The sequence below is a fragment of the Hibiscus syriacus genome, unplaced genomic scaffold (genome assembly GCF_006381635.1).
Source record: "Hibiscus syriacus cultivar Baekdansim isolate YM2019G1 unplaced genomic scaffold, ASM638163v2 tig00116989_pilon, whole genome shotgun sequence".
NCBI classification, from domain to species: domain Eukaryota; kingdom Viridiplantae; phylum Streptophyta; class Magnoliopsida; order Malvales; family Malvaceae; genus Hibiscus; species Hibiscus syriacus.
In genome coordinates this window covers 4,185,672-4,203,894 of record NW_024063508.1, presented here as the reverse complement: position 1 = coordinate 4,203,894, position 18,223 = coordinate 4,185,672, and the positions used below count along the sequence as shown (strand labels likewise).

The window sequence follows — 18,223 nt, the reverse complement described above, 5'->3', positions numbered from 1 at the left end:
ATAAGGTGTCACATGGTTGGTCTTTCTCAGCCTTCCACTATTCCAAAAACTTCTTTTTATGGCTAATTGGGCCAGGATCAACCCAAATAAACCCAACTCGGCCCAACGACTTAAAATAAAATTTTTGTGGGGACCACTTATACCTTTGGGTAAACCCGAAACTACTAGGCCGGAATTTGGGGTGTTACATCCCTAATTTTATTTACCATGGTCGAATACCAAAGGTCACTTTGCATCAAATTTTCAACTTGATCCAAGCTTGAATTCAATCTCTAAACACCATTTCCACGCTTCTACAATCATTCCCATATCAAAATCAACCTATATTCATTTTCATATCAAAACCCTAGCTTAGGCCAAATTGGGATTTAATAATTTTCAAGTTTTTCCAGTCATCATGTAAGCATGTAAATGATTCTATAACATCAATAACATCAAAATCTATCCTTAAAACTTCAAAATCAAACCTCCCCTTCATCCACCCAATTCATGAACTTATGATTTCAAGTATGAAAGCATGAAAAAATGGTACCATAAGATAGAGAATTTCTTGTAGGTAAATTTTCCATTTCATGGTTTCATCCAAAAACTTAACAAAATGACTTGAAAATGAAAAGTAAAATCTTTCTTACCATGCTATAGAGTTCACAACCACAATGAGGAAGATGAAGAAACTTTATTGATTTTTCTTAATAAAAATCTAACAACACGTCTTTTAACTACTTATAATGAGTTAAAAATTAATTTAATGTTAAAAGACCATTTTACCCTTAAAATCTCATGTAATTTACCATACCACATATTCATATCTTCTTCCTTACACCATTAATTCAAATATGAACAAATATATTCATATTTTCCAACTTTGCCTTCTACTTTTCAAAAATTACAATCTTGCCATTTTCATTAAACGATCATGATTTAACATGGAAAATCAATCTTAAATTCAATGATTATGTTAAATCCTACTAACTTAAGACATAGAAATGATATTTTTAACCTTTCTCTATCATCCTTCAAAATATCATGAATTTTATATTCGATCCGAATATTTTTTTCGAACTTTATCGCTTTATAGCTTTTAATACAAACTATCTCAAAATCCCAGTAACACGAAACCATCAATCTTGTGGGTGAACTATTCATTTACGAGATAGAATATTTTTTTTGGAAAATTACCATTTTAGTTCTTAAACTTCCTCAAATTTATACTTTGACCACTAAACTTTCAGAAATTAAATTTCGGTCACTAACCAAAATTTTGGGTATTACAATTTCCCCTTAAGAAAATTTATCCTTGAATTTATCTCTTCTTAAGCTTTCTTATTCCCTCTAACTCGAGAAGGTTTTCCTACTTCTTTAACTAACAATAAGTTATGAAAAAGTTGATTACACAACTAAGAGAAAAGGATGCAGAATGGATGTCTAAAACTCTCTAAATATTCCATTAACCTCTTCTAAAGACAAAATTCTTGTAGAACTCTTGCTCAACACTTATTTTGTTTAGAGATTTGGATCACAGACTAAAGATTTGGATGAGCAGGAGATGATGCTTACCTTACAAGTTAATTGGGACATTGTGCTCGCTAATTGGGCTCAGAACCTACTCTAATAAACTTCCATCATTTGTTGGTTTAGCTACCACAGTGTCTGTTTCAATGGGGATCTCAGTTTAGGGGTATAATTTCAAATTACAAATTCAATATTTGTGGATGTGTGTGTTTTAATTGACATTACGCTTGTTTATAAAGAGATTCCAACTTTTATTATTCAATTTTTAATAAATTCATAATTATGTCTGTTCAGATATCTGATGTAAGATTTAAAATTTAAAATTTTTACAAATTTGATATCTAGAGGAGGCTGATATTTAATTAGATTTAAATTTGGATAGTAATACTCAGATAATTTGTATATAAAAAATAGATTTAAATTTTTGGATAATATTATGAATTTGTATTCGAATAATTCTAACATTGAAGATATCCAAAGCATTACTATTCCTAATTTCAATACTAATATTCTTAAGGGTACATTTGGTTCAAGAATAATAAGATTACTTCTAGAATAAAATTTCAGGAATGTAACATTACGTTACATGTTATTAAGAATGTTATATTAATTTACTTGATTCATTTAACAAAAATATAATAGTATAATTTTTAATTAAAAAAATACTCTCTTTATTCCATACTTTGTGTCTAATATTGATTATACACATAGTTTAAGAGATATATTAGACCAATATAAATAACAAAATTATCTTTAAAAGGTGATTTATAGATTTGACATATTTGTTTTAATAGATGTAAAAGAGTGAGATATATAAGAGTAAAAAAATAATATAAGTGTTTTTATTTGTTGATCTTTCTAATAAAACATTTTAAATAAGAAAATTTTAAAAACTAAAAGAGATCAATTTAATGAGATAAAGGTATAAATAATCTAAAATAAAATTTTATCAAATTATCCTTCAATTATGTTTTGTTCTCGGCAAATATTTTTTAACAGGCTTCAAAGGATGTGTATCTTCAGAACTTTCATGATAAAAAAATACTTTTATTATATCACTTTATGAAGGATAAATCTCAATATTTGATATAATGTTTTTTATTAAATAAAATAATTGTTTTTAAAAGAAAAATTGAATAAGAAAATGGTTTACAATTGTTTGAATTTAAATTATTTTTATAAAATATCACTTTTTTTATAAAAAAAAGTAATTAATATTCTTGAAGTTTATTGAGTGATTTAAGTAGTTAAAAAGAATATTATTTACAGTTGTTTGAATTTGAATTATTTTTATAAAATATCACTTTTTTAAAAAAAAGTAATTAATATTCTTAAAGCTTATTGAATGATTGAAGTAGTTAAAAAAATATTATTGTATTTTAAGGTCTTGAATTCAGGCATATATGTTTGTAAGGTGTATTGTTATCGATAGTTAAAAAAATTATAAATGATACTACCTTATAATTACTTAATACTATTAAAATAATTAACACTAGATCAGTGTAGTGATTATTTATTAAATTTGTTACAATAAAAAAAGTAAATATAAATATATTTTCTTTAATTATAAAATTCTAAAATTAATTAATAAGAAAAGAAAAAAATTTGAAGTAAGCAAATAGAAGGAAAGGGTTGGTGAGAGTGATAATAACATCTGGAACTCAATTAAAAGTCACCAAAGCAAACATCTTCAACACTCTCTTTCTGGGCAGCCAAACTGAAACCCAATTTTTATTTAAAAAAAAAATCCTTCCCTTATAAAACCCTTAATTCTTCTCTCTTAAAAATCCTCTCTCCTTCCTCTTCCTCTTTCAATTTCTCCCCTTTTCTTTTTCTTTTAATTTTTCTATTTTTTTTTGTAAACCCTCATTATCCTTTTATTGGTTCTGTCAGTCCCTCTCCTCTCTTGATTAGTTTCGTACAAAAAGATCCTTTTTTATTGATATTGTTAAATCCCCTGTTTAGTTCCTGAGATTTTTCTTCTTCTTCCTGTTTTTACTTTCTGGGAAAGTAAAGAAGGGGAAAAAATGAAGGTACCTTGTTGTTCAGTTTGCCAAACGCGGTATAACGAGGAAGAAAGAGTTCCTTTATTGCTTCAATGCGGCCATGGGTTTTGCAAAGAGTGTCTTTCCAGAATGTTTTCTGCTTCATCGGATACTTCCTTGCCCTGTCCTCGGTGCCGCCACGTGTCCCTCGTCGGTAACTCTGTTCTGGCTTTGAAGAAAAACTATGGGATTTTAGCCCTTCTCAACTCGAACAGTAACTCAGCTGGGTCCAACCCGAGGAACGATTTCGATTGCGATTACACGGACGATGAAGGAGATGGCGATGATGAAGAGAGGGAGGGTGATGGTGAGAATGGGGATTTCTTCCATGACTTGGCCGGTGGTCGGATTAACCGCGGGTCCCACGCTTCTAGTTCTGGTGGTACTGCCGCCACCGCGGAATGCGGGCTGGTGATTGAACTGACAGCTCATCCGGAACTGAAGTTGGTTAAGAAGATAGAAGGAAAACGGGAAGGGAAAGGAGGGAGAGCAGGGGTGGAAACTTGGGCGGCGGTGATTAGTGGAGTCTATGGCGGTGGAAGAAGGCGGTGTAAGCATAAGGTAGCGGTGAAGAAAGTAGGGGCCATGGAAGGTATGGATGGGGAATGGGTTCATGGTCAACTTGAGAGTTTGAGGCGTACATCAATGTGGTGTCGGAATGTTTGTACTTTCCATGGAGTTATTAAGTTGGAAGAGAGTAGTTTGGGGATTGTTATGGACAGGTGTCACGGATCGATTCAATCTGCAATGCTCAATAATGAAGGGAGACTTATTTTGGAGCAAGTCCTAAGGTTTTGTTTCTATTTTAAACATGGCCTTTTTTTGTTCTTTCTTTCTTTTTGTAGTTGAATCTTTTAATGATATTTTGTTTGGTATTCATTGTCTGAAATATTGTTAATTTTGCTGGCTTTGCTAGATGGCGTTCTAAATCTTATTCTCTTTGTTAACAAAACATAAGATTGATAGGTTGTTTGTTGGCAAGAGGAAAATGTGATATGTTCCGAGATTATTTGTTTTTGATGCTGAATGAACCTTAAGGTTTGAGCTTTCGCACTGTGATATTCTTTACTGTGTTCAGAATGTTGGTTTTTGTTGATTTAGGCACATGCAGGGCAGATCTTTATGTTCCGTGTGTATTTTCTTTTTGTCGTTGATGCGTGGGAAGTTGCTGCGATATGTTGGATTGCATTATTTAGTAGGAAAAGCTAACTTGCTAGATGTAGTGAATTTTTGTCTCTTTTAGTTAATATTTTTTTCTTGCATTGGAGATTTAATTTATTTACATTGAATGGAAGTTTACACCTTATTGGAATGATTGTAGGATGATCAATCTATTACAATGGAGCCCAAGGTCGATATCTCAAATATTTAGCTTTCCTCTTTACCTTCACTTCATACAAATATGTGCAGATGCTGTGCAGACATTGAAGGAATAGAACATTTAAACTCTAACATGTTAATTGAGAATTCTTTGTCAAAGTGCTTGTTGACTTGATATAATTTGTGTATGAATCTTCTACTCCTTATCTGCACATAATAACTTACTGATGCCTATGATCTCTTTATTTTAGTTGATATTCCTTCAAGTTTTAATGTCTTGCCAAATGATGTTTACCAGTTTTAACTGAATAGCATTCTCTTGCTGCTTTAAACATTTTTGACAATTTCATGATAGGCCACTTGACTTTTATAATTTGCTCTCTTTCTTTCCTCCCTCGTTCTCCCTCTTCCTTCAACAACATTTATTTAATTTGTGATTGACATTGCTGATAGAGTATAGTGGGCTGAACAAAATTTGTTTTTTCTTTCTAGTTTTAAAATTTTAACTTCTTGTGCCTTTATAACTTGTTTGATTGGTGATATTATGAACTGACAGGATATGCAAATAAATCAATAAGTTTTCATTATGAGTGAAGTTTCCAAAGAAACCCATGATAATTTTTAGGAGGGAATGGTTTCTTTGGGACAAATGGTGGAATTAATACTGTTTCTAGTGGAGAGACATTGGTAAAATTTATTTGAATTTTATTAAGAGATGCAATTGTAAAAAAGCTCAAGAAGATAGGCAGATAATATGAAAAGTCAATGTCAAATTCAGTGGATTGATTTGAGGAATGAAGCTTACATTTTTGTTGACCATAGAGAGTTTAATGCAATAGTATCATGTTCTGGAAAGATATGTGTTGCTTCCTTTCTCGCCCTTTTTAATGTTTTTATACATAAAGTTCTTAAATTTTGGTATCAGAGTTGGTGTATCTATGCACAAAATATGATTTTCCATTGTTTTTATGTACTTTTTTCCAATGTTGAGGTTGTTTGCTTTTAATCCTATTTGTTGGCTTATTAAAATCACCTTTGATGTTAATATGTGACCAAAAATCACATATGACATGAGTATGTGACTAACCTTTTTCTCCCTATTTTTTTGCAATGCTTGCCTTTTGCTTATCTGACATCTGGATAACTGGTTTTTATCATGTGTTCTTAATTTTATTTTTCATGATTTAACGAGTGTTTGCTAATTTTAGATACGGAGCAGATATTGCACGAGGGGTGGCAGAACTTCATGCAGCAGGTGTCGTTTGTATGAATATAAAACCATCTAATCTTCTTCTTGATGCAAATGGTCATGCCGTTGTTTCCGACTATGGACTTGCTGCAATTCTGAAGAAACCTGTTTGCCGGAAAACAAGAGCAGAATGTGATTCCTCCAAGATACATTCATGCATGGATTGCACTATGCTCAGCCCACATTACACTGCCCCAGAGGCTTGGGAGCCAGTGAAGAAGTCTCTCAATCTGTTCTGGGATGATGAGATAGGCATATCGGCAGAATCTGATGCCTGGAGTTTTGGTTGTACATTGGTGGAAATGTGCACTGGTTCCATTCCGTATGTGGAGCTGCTCATTTTTTTTATTTTACTGTTCTGTTTCTTTTGTGTACGTATTTCCATGTTTTGATAAATGATATGGTTTCATTGTGACAAGTTGAAATTCTTTATGCAGTTGGGCTGGTTTAAGTGCAGATGAAATCTATCGGGCTGTTATTAAGGCTCGAAAATTGCCTCCACAATATGCAAGTGTAGTCGGTGTTGGGTTACCTAGGGAATTGTGGAAGATGATTGGTGATTGCCTTCAGTTCAAGCCATCAAAAAGACCAACATTTAATGCAATGTTAGCAATATTCCTCCGTCATTTGCAAGAGATACCACGCAGCCCTCCTGCAAGCCCCGATAAGTATGAAAATTATTATTTCTTCATTTATCATTGTTTGTGCTTTCTTAATAAAATCTAATGGTAGTCTTAAAAGCAGCAGATTCTTTTAGCATTGGTTATTCATTTTTGTCTGTCCATGAAATTAGTTCATAGCCTTCAATAAATTTTATTGGTGTATGCGCGGTAGCTTTGCCAGATTTCCTGGGCCAAATGCTGTGGAGCCACCAGCTGTGCCTGACTTGGAAGTTTTACCTGATAATCCTAACCTTCTGCATCGACTTATTACTGAGGGAGATGTGAGTGGCGTGAGGTTAGTGCATTTAATTTAAGATATGTACTTATCTGTCATTTCTAAGAATGGTATATCTCTTGTGTATTTTATATGCCCTTCTCTTTGTTTCTGCAGATATTTTCTTGCAAATGCTTCAACTGGAAATAGTGGCAGCTCAATTTCTTCACTTTTAGAAGCAGAGAATGCTGATGGGCAAACTGCTCTCCACTTGGCCTGTAGGCGAGGTAGTGCTGAACTTGTGGAGGCAATATTGGAGTATTCAGAGGCAAATGTGGATATTTTGGACAAGGATGGGGATCCTCCTCTTGTTTTTGCTTTAGCTGCTGGATCCTCAGAATGCGTCCTTGCTCTCATTAGGAGAGGTGCTGATGTTCAATCGAGGTTGAGGGAATGCTTAGGTCCTTCTGTTGCCCATGTTTGTGCATACCATGGTCAACCTGACTGCATGCGTGTAGGTCTTATGTTAATTGTATATATATATGGCTAATTTGTATTGCTTGTTTTAATAGTGAGTTATCTGGTTTGTGTCTCTAAATGTGTAACAGGAGTTGCTATTGGCTGGAGCTGACCCTAATGGTGTGGATGATGAAGGCGAATCTGTGCTTCATAGAGCTGTGGCCAAGAAATATACGGACTGTGCCCTCATCATATTAGAAAATGGAGGATATACATCCATGACTATCTTGAATTCCAAAAATCTGACGTATGTACTAAGCTGCATTCCATCAGTGTGCTTAGTTTTTGATTTTCTATTTCTCTTTCTTTATCCGTATGAGCACTACACTATCTGTTTAATTAGTCTGGAACCCCATGAACCAAATCGGTGATTTAGCTTTGTGAAACAAACCTGCTTGATTAACTTTAGGCTAAAAATAACCAGATTCCAGATACTTTTCCTCTTCAATTTATACTTGCTGCTGATTTTTTTTTTTTTTTTTGCAGCTTTTGTTTTCTTTTTATAAACACGTTACACTTTATATGTTACATGTTGTCTGTTAATTAAATGTTGAACAATCCTCAAGATAAGATAAACTTGAAATTTTCAATAATCATTGATACTTTTGGATAGTCTAATGCAAGGACAGATAACTGGTGAACAATCACTGTTCTCTATTATGTTTGCACAATTAGGGTTGTGTTCTATTATTGTGCCTGTATATGAATCCAGTCATCTATTGGTAGGTGCATTTATCTCTAAAATTGTTTATGATTCACATTACTTTATTGATATACTTAGTTACTGAATTTAGGTCTGATTTAGGATATATGGCTAGAGAAGATTGGGCACGACCCAAATGTAAATATTCATTCAAGGTCTGTTTGTTCCTCTGTAATTGGTTTTCCGAACAATGTTTTCCTCATTTACCAGGGTTTGGTTGGCGGAAAATAGATAGTCAATTTAATTCATTTACCTGATCAATTGTATTTCCTTTGCTTTTTTTGGAAAATGACTTGCGGTCTGATTTTTCGTAAGTCATTTTTACGAACTTTTTACTTGAAAATATAAAACTCGAAACATTATTATTTATATATTTAATATTAATATATTATTTTAGTATCATTTGAATAAAAATATTAATTATTAAATTATACTTATTAATAATTTTAATAATATAATATAATATTTTTATTATTATATTATTATAATATATATATTATACTTTTGTTTTAATAATATATAATAAATTAATAATGAAATTAATTTTTATTTATTAATTTCATAAAATTAATGTTATAAAATTATTGAATATGTAAAATATACTCCTTAAAATATAATATAATATTGTTATTTTATTTTTATAATTTTAATATTTTTAATAATATTATTATTTTAATAAGTAATTGATATAATTAGTAATATATTATTCTCATTTTAATAAATAATTAATATAATTTATAAGAATTTTATTTTAATAAATATGATAATCTTAATATTTTTATTTATAAAATTATAGGTATAATATTTTAAAAAATAATATTATTTATTATTTTATTAATAAATAATATTATTTATTGTATTTGATGTTTATAATAAAAAAAATTAAAAATTGTCCAACCAGTGAAAAATGAATTACACATCATCCAAACATCGTAAAACAATTTCCAGAAAATGTAATTCATTTTACGGAATTCGTTTTTCGAAATTTGTTTTCCATGAAACAAACGGACCCTCAAAGTAATTCATTGAGAAAGAAAAAAGTCTTGGGAATTATTTCTTCATTTCATCTCCTGGATTTGTTGTCAAATCTCAACTTATCACTGTCTCTCTCTCATACCCTTTTCTTACTTTTGTTCTTTTGGGTTGCAAACATAAATTTGCCTCAAGTTAAAAAATGGAAAATTATGATATAGACCAACCGATTTCAACCTTTCTAACCTCTTTGCTATCTGTGCTAATAGCACTTTTGTTATAATATTTGACTACCATAAGTTATTGACATTTAATTTTTCATACCATTTCCTGCTGCTTAATGCGTTGTTTCTTTTTTTACATTGTCACTAGACCTTTGCATTTGTGTGTGGCAACATGGAATGTGGCTGTTGTCAAAAGGTGGGTGGAAGTTGCATCACCAGAAGAAATTGCTGATGCAATTGATATTCCTAGTCCTGTTGGTACTGCTTTGTGTATGGCTGCTGCTCTTAAGAAAGATCACGAAATAGGTAGTTAAGAACTCTTGGTTCGTATTCTTTTAGTTAACAGTCTGAATTTTCACTCTTGAAAGTTGTCACTGTTCAATTTAAAGCTGTTCTTCACAACCTCTTTAATTCAAGCTATGCTGTTAACATTTTCTATGAATTGCTAAACAGGCTTAGGTATATTGTTTACTTAAGAGGCTATAATGTAGCATTTCATAAAAGGCTATAATGTGGCATTTCATATTTTTGTTTATTCTTTGTTATGAATTATTGGATTTTATTATGGAATAGGAATTTCTACATGAATTGACTGTTGGCTATACATTGAAAGAGTTCTTTTTCGCCAAATCTTTTTGGAGTTCATGCGTGTGTGCTTTGGCTTCTTGTTACCTTTTTACATGTTTACTAGCTAGTTTCCTGTTTGAATCCTATTTGTAGTTTTGATACTGAATAGTATTTGAATCTTCATAGATATTATTTTCCTAGGACTTCACTTGATAAATATTTTATATCCTTTGTCACTTTCATGGTCTTAGATGGTTTCCTGTACTTCTTTTAGCCCTTAAATCTTGATCCTTGTTTCAAGCAAACTGCAAATACTAAACCTTTGAACCATTTTGTTACTACCCTTGTTACTTGAAGGCCTGTTACAGTAACTTGGTTTAATTTTTTACTTGGCAATTTTGTGTCCGATTTCTATTAACCACATGAATATTTTTTATTCGTTAGTAATTAATTTTATTGTTCATAAAACTGCTTGTAGAGGGTAGGGAACTGGTGCGCCTATTCCTTGCAGCTGGGGCAGATCCTACTGCCCAAAATGCTCAAAATGGGAGAACAGCATTGCATACTGCTGCTATGGCAAATGATGTTGAATTGGTAAAAGTAAGTTACACTGCTTCCTTTTTTTGAGGTGCAGTTATTTGTTATTCTTTTTTCGGTAATTTGATTCCCATTCACTTGTCAGCACAATGAGAAAACCTATATTCAGTGAGATTTTGATTCTATACAAGTTTCCTACCTAATTCCAAACTGATAAACAGATAATTCTTGATGCTGGAGTGGATGTGAACATCAGAAATATGCACAATACAACACCCCTACATGTAGCTTTGGCCAGAGGGGTCGCATCATGTGTTGGATTGCTTTTATCTGCTGGGGCGGATTGTAATTTACAGGTGTCTACTTCAATGACCTAAAATTCTTTGCCATGTCATGTTTATGCTTGTCTTTTCCAAAATAAGGTTAACGGATTGTGAACCTTCTGCTAGGAAGCAAATCAGTATTTGGTTATATATATATCCCCTCATGTATGCATGATTTACGCATCAACTGTATCAGGAGTTTATGCTTTATTTTTGGTTGGTAGTTTGGGGTTTGCATGTCAATTTTTTTTTTGAAGAATCCTTTATTCAGTCTGGCACTCAAATAAGATACCTTTGATCAAACCAAGTTAAAGATATTCTATAGTGGCTCTCAAGTAGTTCTCTACTTTGTGATTGTGCTGCTTATGAGGAATTTCAAGCCACAAGAAGAAAGATTCTTAGTGACTTTGATTTGGTTAGGTGAAAAAGTAATAAATTCAATCTGTTCCATTACGTCGTACCGGACATGAGTCAGCAAAGACCTATATTTACTTCATATTATTTTTTAGTTTTCTCTTGTATTTGGAAAGTTATGGCACAGCACATAGTGGTTCATTTTTAAGTGTTTGATTTGTCTCCAACATAGTTTCATTAAATAATTAAGGTTCTGTTCCCTTGGAGCTTTTGTTATTTGGCATTTTCGTTTTTCTATAGGAAGTCAAAGGCAATTAGTCAAAAAAATGAAAATAAACTGAAAGCAAGCTACAAATAACATCAACAAAAAAACACCCAGAGCACCCACCAACCGTAGCCTAAATGTTGAAGCATTGATCGAAAATAAGGAGCAACCATGTATCTAATATTTATGTATTTATGCGGTAATTTGGAGAAAAAAGGATTCTTGTGATTGTCTTTTTTAGATCTATCAAATGGTCATTCAATCCAAGTTGCTTTTTCTGAATGATGGTTTATGTTAAAATAAAAGTGGAATTTAGGCTTGAGATAACGTAGACATAAGAGAAGAAAAGCATAAGTTTCAATATGGTTTAACAAGGGTGTTGTAAGGAAAAAGTTTCCAATATTGTCTAACAAGGATATCTTAGGAAAAAATGAGAATTGGAGTTTCTCAGCATGCACTATTCTTTTCTTCTTGTTGTCACTTATTACGTGACTTTACACATCACCAGGGTGATGAAGGCGATAATGCTTTCCATATAGCAGCAGATACTGCAAAAATGATACGTGAAAATCTTGAGTGGCTCATTGTAATGCTGAGAAAACCTGATGCTGCTGTTGAAGTTCGAAATCACAGGTCAATTCTGATTAATTGCTATTGGTTTCTTCTTTTCTCAAACTAATGCATGTCTTCTTCTCTGGTTTGATTTGTTGTTTTGGGCATCACATTTTACCCTGTAGAATCTATATGTTGGGTCCTTATTGTTACTAACACGGTGTTAATACACTAATGACAGTGGCAAGACATTACGCGACTTTTTGGAGACACTTCCCCGTGAATGGATTTCTGAAGATCTAATGGAGGCATTAACGGATAGGGGAGTTCATTTATCTCCTACAGTGTAAGGAGAAGGCTTATGATTACATCATTTTGCATTCACTCGATTAATTTTTCTTTTCATTTTATGATGCTTCTTGAGTTCTTAAACTTACTCAGATTTGAAGTGGGTGATTGGGTGAAGTTTCGAAGAAGAATCACTGAACCTACATATGGTTGGCAAGGTGCAAGAGATAAAAGTGTTGGGTTTGTGCAAAATGTGGTGGACAGAGACAACCTTATTGTGTCCTTTTGTGAAGGGTCGGCTCGTATATTGGTGAAAGAAGTTGTAAAAGTGATTCCTCTGGATAGAGGACAACATGTTAAGCTCAGAGCAGATGTCAAAGAGCCCAGGTGTGGACAAGCTTAGTTTTTATTTTGTAGTTCACTGGGCTTTTGGCATGGATAGAGGGCAGCATGTTAAGCCATAAGCTTTTCCTTTTATTACCTGTAGTGGGAACTTTGTAAAACTTTTGACAATTAGGTGTTTTCCAGGAAGTTGCTTGCTACTTCCATGGTGTTTGAAAACTTGAGTCAAATTTCGATAGTGTATGTTTAATCTTACGACAGTAAGAGCATTATAGTTTGGTTAGGATGATATTTTTGTGATCATTTTAATCTTCATAATCATATATCTAAAAGTTAGGGGCTGTTTGTTTGCCTCTTAATGGAACCATTCAGCGCTGAATGCTGAACCGTTCAACATTCAGCGCGTTTGTTTCGCACCTCTGAATGATTCAGCACATAAGTACATTCTGAATCATTCAGAGCCAGTTATCAAACAACATGTCACATTTAGAACCAAACCATTCAAAGCCTCTGAATCATTCAGCATTTGAATCATTCAGCGCTTAATCATTCTGAAGTAAACAAACAGCCCCTTAGTATAAATACATGAAGATGTTTCCTTGAAGGTATTCCCAAGTAAGAGGTGATAAAGTCAGTATAATGTTTCAATTATTTACCTATCGTTTATTTCCTGTTGTAGGTGTGGTTCAAGGTGCTATAATGTCTTATGTTGCTTTATGTACATGTATATGTTTTCTTTCCTTTTAATTTTAAAAGGCAAATAATAAACAATATCAAAACCTTTTGCTAAATTTGTACAAATATTGATGCAGTTGATCAACCTTTATATTTTTGTCTTTTGCGTGTGTGCGTGTGTGCGTGTTTTTTTTGGGGGGGGGGTGTTGGAAGAAAGTAAATAGGTCTCGAGGTAAATGCATTACCTTACTCGTAAAAGCTTTTTGGAAGTTCAATTTCATATGTTGTATTTTTGGTTCCATTGGCTGAACTTCATTGCTATACTGGACACTATTGATCTTCTATTATTCAGAAGATAGGCTTGTACTCGTGTGCGTAGGATACTTCCTTGCCTGAAATTACTCCTTGTCAAAAACAAATTGAAAGGGTTCTTGCTTCCTCAATCGTTTCAATGTTTATGCAAGAGACCAGAAGCCATTATGACTTCTCTTGAGGATTAATGCTCTTGATCATTCAATTCATCTTATTCAACACATTAAATGCCAGTAAAATAGTCTGTTAATCTACTGTTGAAGTTGTACTTCTGCCTTTTGCATGCTTGCAATGCTTTAAGTGAATAGACTGGCTTGATCATTTATAACTAGTATGCTTTTTCAGTTTAGTTTGAGCTAATGAATAGATTTGTTCTATCCTAAGGTTTGGCTGGCGTGGTCAATCTCGAGACAGTATTGGTACTGTCTTATGTGTTGATGATGATGGAATTTTACGTGTTGGCTTTCCTGGAGCTTCTCGAGGATGGAAAGCTGATCCTGCAGAAATGGAAAGAGTTGAAGAATTCAAAGTTGGGGATTGGGTTCGTATTCGGCCTACCCTTACAACAGCAAAGCATGGATTAGGATCTGTCACACCTGGGAGCATTGGTATCGTATACTGTATTAGACCAGATAGTAGTTTATTGTTGGACTTGAGCTATCTTCCAAATCCTTGGCATTGTGAACCAGAGGAAGTTGAGCCCGTTACTCCATTCAGGGTATACAAGAGACTTCAAACTTTCTTTGTCAATGGTGTTGATAAATCTTTCCGATTTACTTCACTTTTTTCTCTTTAACTGAAACTTGTCTTGGATTCAAAGAAAAAGTAATATATTGTTCGATTTTATAGATTGGTAACAATGTGTGTGTGAAGCGGTCTGTTGCAGAACCACGATATGCTTGGGGTGGTGAGACCCATCATAGTGTTGGAAGAATTAGTGAGATAGAGACTGATGGACTTCTTATGATTGAAATTCCTAATCGACCAATCCCATGGCAGGCGGATCCCTCTGACATGGAAAAAGTTGAGGATTTCAAGGTAATTACCTGTGGTTTTTCTTAATGTAGTCACTGGACTATCCATTAAGGGCTTTTCCATTAGTCAGACACTTGAGGATTTTAGTGAATCTTTATCCTATATGCTTCCTGTTACGAGCAGGTTGGGGATTGGGCTAGAGTAAAAGCCTCAGTATCCTCCCCAAAATATGGATGGGAGGACATTACACGTAACAGCATTGGTATAATTCACAGCTTAGAGGATGATGGTGATATGGGCATTGCATTCTGCTTCAGAAGCAAGCCTTTTTGTTGCTCAGTCACTGATGTGGAGAAAGTGCCTCCTTTTGAAGTGGGAGAAGAAGTTCATGTGATGCCTTCTGTCAGCCAGCCACGACTAGGTTGGTCAAACGAAACTCCAGCAACTGTTGGAAAAGTTGTTAGAATTGACATGGATGGAGCATTGAATGTAAGTGTGCTCTCTCATGTTTTCCCAATTTGTTCTTTCCATTTCTTTTTATCTCTGTTTGGAAACAAGTAACCTGGCCTAATCTTTTTACCTGTCCATATTTTTGACAATTTCATTTTTCGTTTTCATCGTTTATCCCCATTGAATTCTTTGAATGGCTTTCCTGGAGGTTCACGTTGGAGCAGCGTTGTCATTGTATTAGTGTTTAGGGGATTGCATATGTAACGGAGTGGTTTTCTTTGCAGGTGAGGGTTTCTGGCAGGCATAGTTTGTGGAAACTTTCCCCTGGAGATGCAGAAAAGCTTTCAGGATTTGAAGTTGGCGATTGGGTCCGTTCAAAGCCAAGCCTTGGTACTAGACCAAGTTATGACTGGAATACTATTGGGAAAGAGAATTTAGCAGTAGTGCATAGTATTCAGGATACTGGATATTTGGAATTGGCATGCTGCTTCCGGAAAGGGAAGTGGAGTACCCATTTCTCAGATGTAGAAAAGATCCCAAGCTATAAAGTTGGGCAACATGTTCGGTTTCGAGCTGGGTTAGTTGAGCCAAGGTGGGGCTGGAGAGGGACTCATCCTGATTCACGGGGTGTTATTACTAGCGTTCATGCTGATGGGGAAGTGAGAGTTGCTTTCTTTGATTTGCCAGGCATGTGGAGAGGAGATCCTGCAGATCTCGAAATAGAGCCAATGTTTGAAGTGGGAGAATGGGTGCAACTGAGAGTAAATGCTAGCAGTTGGAAATCCATTGGTCCTGGTAGTGTTGGTGTTGTACAAGGAATAGGGTATGAAGGAGATGAATGGGATGGAAGCACACTTGTCGCATTTTGCGGGGAGCAGGAAAGATGGGTCGGACCGACTTTCCATCTTGAAAAAGTGGACAGACTCATTGTAGGGCAGAAGGTGAGAGTAAAGCTCTCGGTGAAGCAGCCGAGATTTGGCTGGTCAGGTCATAGCCATACAAATGTTGGAATAATTGCAGCGATAGATGCCGATGGAAAGTTGAGAATATACACTCCTGTTGGCTCTAAAACTTGGATGCTAGATCCATCAGAAGTGGAGCTGGTAAAGGAACATGAACTTTGCATTGGGGATTGGGTTCGGGTTAGGCCATCGGTTTCAATCCCGACTCACCACTGGGGAGAGGTATCTCAATCCAGCATTGGGGTAGTGCATCGAATGGAAAATGAGGACTTGTGGGTGGCATTCTGCTTTATGGAAAGGCTATGGCTTTGTAAGGCTTGCGAGATGGAAAGGGTCAGGTCGTTTAAAGTTGGTGATAAGGTGCGGATTCGAGAGGGACTTGTAACCCCGAGGTGGGGTTGGGGGATGGAGACTCGCGCCAGCAAAGGGCAGGTGGTTGGGGTTGATGCAAATGGTAAACTAAGGATTAAGTTTCAATGGAGGGAAGGGAGGCCTTGGATTGGAGATCCTGCTGACATTGTTCTTGATGACAGTTTTGTCATGAACAGCATCTCATGAACTACATAGGTTTTTATGTTCATTCCTGAAGCTTGGAGGCTCTGGGTTTTCACCTCTCAGCTCGATTAGAGAAGCCAGGGAGGTAAGTATGTTTCCACACCGCATCTCGTAAAAATTGTTGCTCGAAACACTATTATCCAGACTGCAGTTGGAGATTTAATTACAGGATTATTTATTGTTATAAGTAGAGAGATGGATACAGACAGAGCATGAAGAGAACCTGGCTTGCCTTGCCTGCCGTACTGTTAATTAATTATAGACAAAAAGCAGCCAAATGAAAACAACAGTAGCTTTAGGTCATGTAATCTCATAGATGAATGATGTTGTTAGTTTGCTCTGAGGTATATATATATATATATATATATATATATATATATATATATATATATATATAGAGAGAGAGAGAGAGAGAGAGAGAGATTAATATGATCATTTATTACATTACATGTTCTTTTTTGTACAAATTGATCTTCAGAGTTGGTACTAGTTTTTATGTTGCACTCGGGTTTGAACTATGTTTAATACAAGAATGCTTTTTTTTCCATATGCATGGACGGTTATATTGGCATATGCACATGTTAATATGAATTTTCGACGCAAATACTTCTTGAAAACTTTTTTCAAAAATTTCATATTCTGTCCTTTTTCGTGAGAAAAGCTTTAATTTCAAACTATAGTCGAAGATATATATCTTTCCCCCCCCTACTATTTCAAACTTTCGTGAGGAAAGGTTTAATATGGTGCAGGTGTTCTTATAGGTTCTAGGCTCAAATAGTTATGTTTGCCACTGTGTATTGTATAAAGGACTTCTACATTATCCGATCTGGGTTAGTTAATTAATTTGTTAGAAATCGATGGATATACAATAAAAAATATGAATATGAAACTATATATAAATACACATAAATTTAAAAAAAAATTTATATGTATATATATATATATATAAAGAAAACAAATAAGCATTGGTATAATTTAAATTATATGATATTTAAAATGAAATAAGACTAAAATGTAAATTAAATTGAAATAACTAGCCGGAATATAAATAAATCAAATTAGAATATTAATAAACTAAAATAAAGGAGGATCAACTTGTACAAAATGCTAAATAGAAAGGTGGAAATATAAACAAAATAAATAATTGCATTAAATATAACATTAAGGGAAAAAATGTAAATAAAACAGAATAAAAAAGGATGAAATTGTATTAATAAAAATAGACAAAGGACTAAATAATAAATAATCTAAATCCAATAAAAATATACATATATACTCTTGGATTTAGGTTGGGTTGGAGACTTGGAGTGGCAACCTAGGATGAGTGACAGTCAATGAAATGCAATATTGATGATATGTATTGGAACACTACTAATATAAAATATGGGTAAAATTCATAAATAGTCATAAAAAAATTTAAATTGATTTTATTTATCATCGAGTTCTTAAAAGTTACAAAATAGACATTAAACTTTAAATTTTGTTAAAAGATAAATAACAGCCGTTAAATGTTATTAAGGGGTGAATACCATACTAAATTAATAAAAATAACTTATTTGCTCCTCAATTATAACTAAAATTTCACTTTAATATTTTTCAATATTTTTAAGTAGTAGTTCTAAAAATTAGAAATTTTAGAATTTTTT

The 18,223-nt window shown here is 33.7% G+C and overlaps 1 protein-coding gene across 2 annotated transcripts; it reads left to right on the top strand.

The window, feature by feature from the left end:
- Positions 1 to 3,312: 3,312 nt before the first annotated feature.
- LOC120193184 (E3 ubiquitin-protein ligase KEG-like) lies at positions 3,313 to 16,902 on the top strand. 2 transcript variants are annotated; one of them, XM_039195758.1, is made up of 16 exons: positions 3,313 to 4,348; positions 6,086 to 6,448; positions 6,564 to 6,794; positions 6,961 to 7,083; positions 7,180 to 7,516; positions 7,611 to 7,768; positions 9,569 to 9,726; positions 10,466 to 10,587; positions 10,746 to 10,880; positions 11,975 to 12,099; positions 12,260 to 12,364; positions 12,460 to 12,693; positions 14,020 to 14,353; positions 14,485 to 14,673; positions 14,794 to 15,099; positions 15,345 to 16,902. In XM_039195758.1, the coding sequence occupies exons 1-16, from the start codon at positions 3,540 to 3,542 to the stop codon at positions 16,578 to 16,580; spliced, it is 4,965 nt and encodes a 1,654-aa protein (XP_039051689.1). In that variant the 5' UTR covers positions 3,313 to 3,539; the 3' UTR covers positions 16,581 to 16,902. The 2 variants fall into 2 exon arrangements, with proteins under 2 accessions (XP_039051689.1, XP_039051688.1); XM_039195757.1 differs by having other exon boundaries at positions 6,958 to 7,083.
- Positions 16,903 to 18,223: the final 1,321 nt, after the last annotated feature.

Coding starts and splice junctions, on each gene's coding strand:
- LOC120193184 (XM_039195757.1), top strand. CDS start 3,540: ATGAAGGTACCTTGTTGTTCAGTTTGCCAAACGCGGTATAACGAGGAA. Junction 10,588..10,745: donor ATGATGTTGAATTGGTAAAA/GTAAGTTACACT, acceptor ACTGATAAACAG/ATAATTCTTGATGCTGGAGT. Junction 14,674..14,793: donor AAAAAGTTGAGGATTTCAAG/GTAATTACCTGT, acceptor TGTTACGAGCAG/GTTGGGGATTGGGCTAGAGT.